General features: G+C 56.0%; 1 protein-coding gene across 1 annotated transcript in view; it reads right to left on the bottom strand.

Annotated features, from left to right (window-relative positions):
• SLC31A2 (solute carrier family 31 member 2) overlaps nt 1–858 on the bottom strand; it is a 4,150-nt gene extending 3,292 nt beyond the window's left edge. The window contains exon 1 of the mRNA XM_027908914.1: nt 63–858. Within this exon, the coding sequence (XP_027764715.1) occupies nt 63–353 (291 nt within the window). The 5' untranslated portion in view covers nt 354–858. The remainder of the gene's footprint in view (nt 1–62) is intronic.
• Between the last annotated feature and the right edge of the window lie 190 nt (nt 859–1,048).

Below are 1,048 nucleotides of genomic sequence, written 5' to 3'. Positions count from 1 at the left end.
GATGGATGGGTGGATGGATGGATGGATGGGTGGATGGATGGGTGGATGGATGGATGGATGGGTGGATGGATGGATGGATGGATGGATGGGAGGATGGGTGGATGGGTGTCCCAGGGCCTACCTGTGGGGCTGTGGACATTCCAGAAGTCAAAGAGCAGCACTGCTGTGTCCGAGAAGTAGAAGGTCATCTGGAAAAGAGACACGGAAAGGGCAGCACAAGGAACTCCTCGGGATCCATTCACCCACCACCCCAGAGGGCTAAGCTGATGCTCATCTGGGGTTTTACCACATGGTGCAATCTTTTTTCCCCAATTCCTGAAGAAAGAGGAACTTGCACTGACAATTCCAGTCATGCTGACTGGACTAAACTCTTCCCCTGACCTCCAGCAGGACAGCTGTCACCTCCAGCAGCAGCTCCTGTGAGTGTCTGGGCTGTGAGAAAAAGCCAGTTTAGCCTGAGAGACCAGTCCAGGACTCCACCAGCCTAGAGCTGAGAAGGGAAGGTCTGTGGGGGACAGGTGGAGGCTCAAGGACACCACCCACAGCCTGATGAGGAACTTCCCAGGACAGAGAAACCGCTTGCATTGCTGGGACACCCAAAATCTCAATCACCAAGGCACCCAGAGCCACTGTGACCACCCAATAACGTGTCTCCCTGGCAGAGGAGCATTCCTGTCTGTCCAACCTGGGGCTGCCAGGACCTACAAAGGCACCACCCCCATCCTTCATCAAGCTGAAACAGGAGGAACAAGAACTGCTCTTGTGTAACAAACCCAGCTGCAGAGCTCGTGCCCAGCTGCCAAGTCACAGAATCTCAGAATCACAGAATCAACCAGGTTGGAAAAGACCTCCGAGATCAGAGTCCAACCTGTGACCCAACCCCACCTTGTCACCCAGCCCATGGCACTGATGCCACATCCAGGCTCTGCTCAAACCCCTCCAGGGACGGGGACTCCACCCCCTCCCTGGGCAGCCCATTCCAAGGGCTGAGCCCTCTCGTTGCCCTTCTCTGGACCTGCTGCAGCCCCTCCATGTCCTTCCTGAGCTG

The sequence above is a fragment of the Empidonax traillii genome, unplaced genomic scaffold (assembly GCF_003031625.1).
Source record: "Empidonax traillii isolate 1590-97213 ecotype Southwest subspecies unplaced genomic scaffold, ASM303162v1 scaffold1876:size139808, whole genome shotgun sequence".
NCBI lineage: Eukaryota > Metazoa > Chordata > Aves > Passeriformes > Tyrannidae > Empidonax > Empidonax traillii.
Note: the sequence above shows the minus strand (reverse complement) of the source record. Positions and strands in the feature narration are given on the sequence as shown.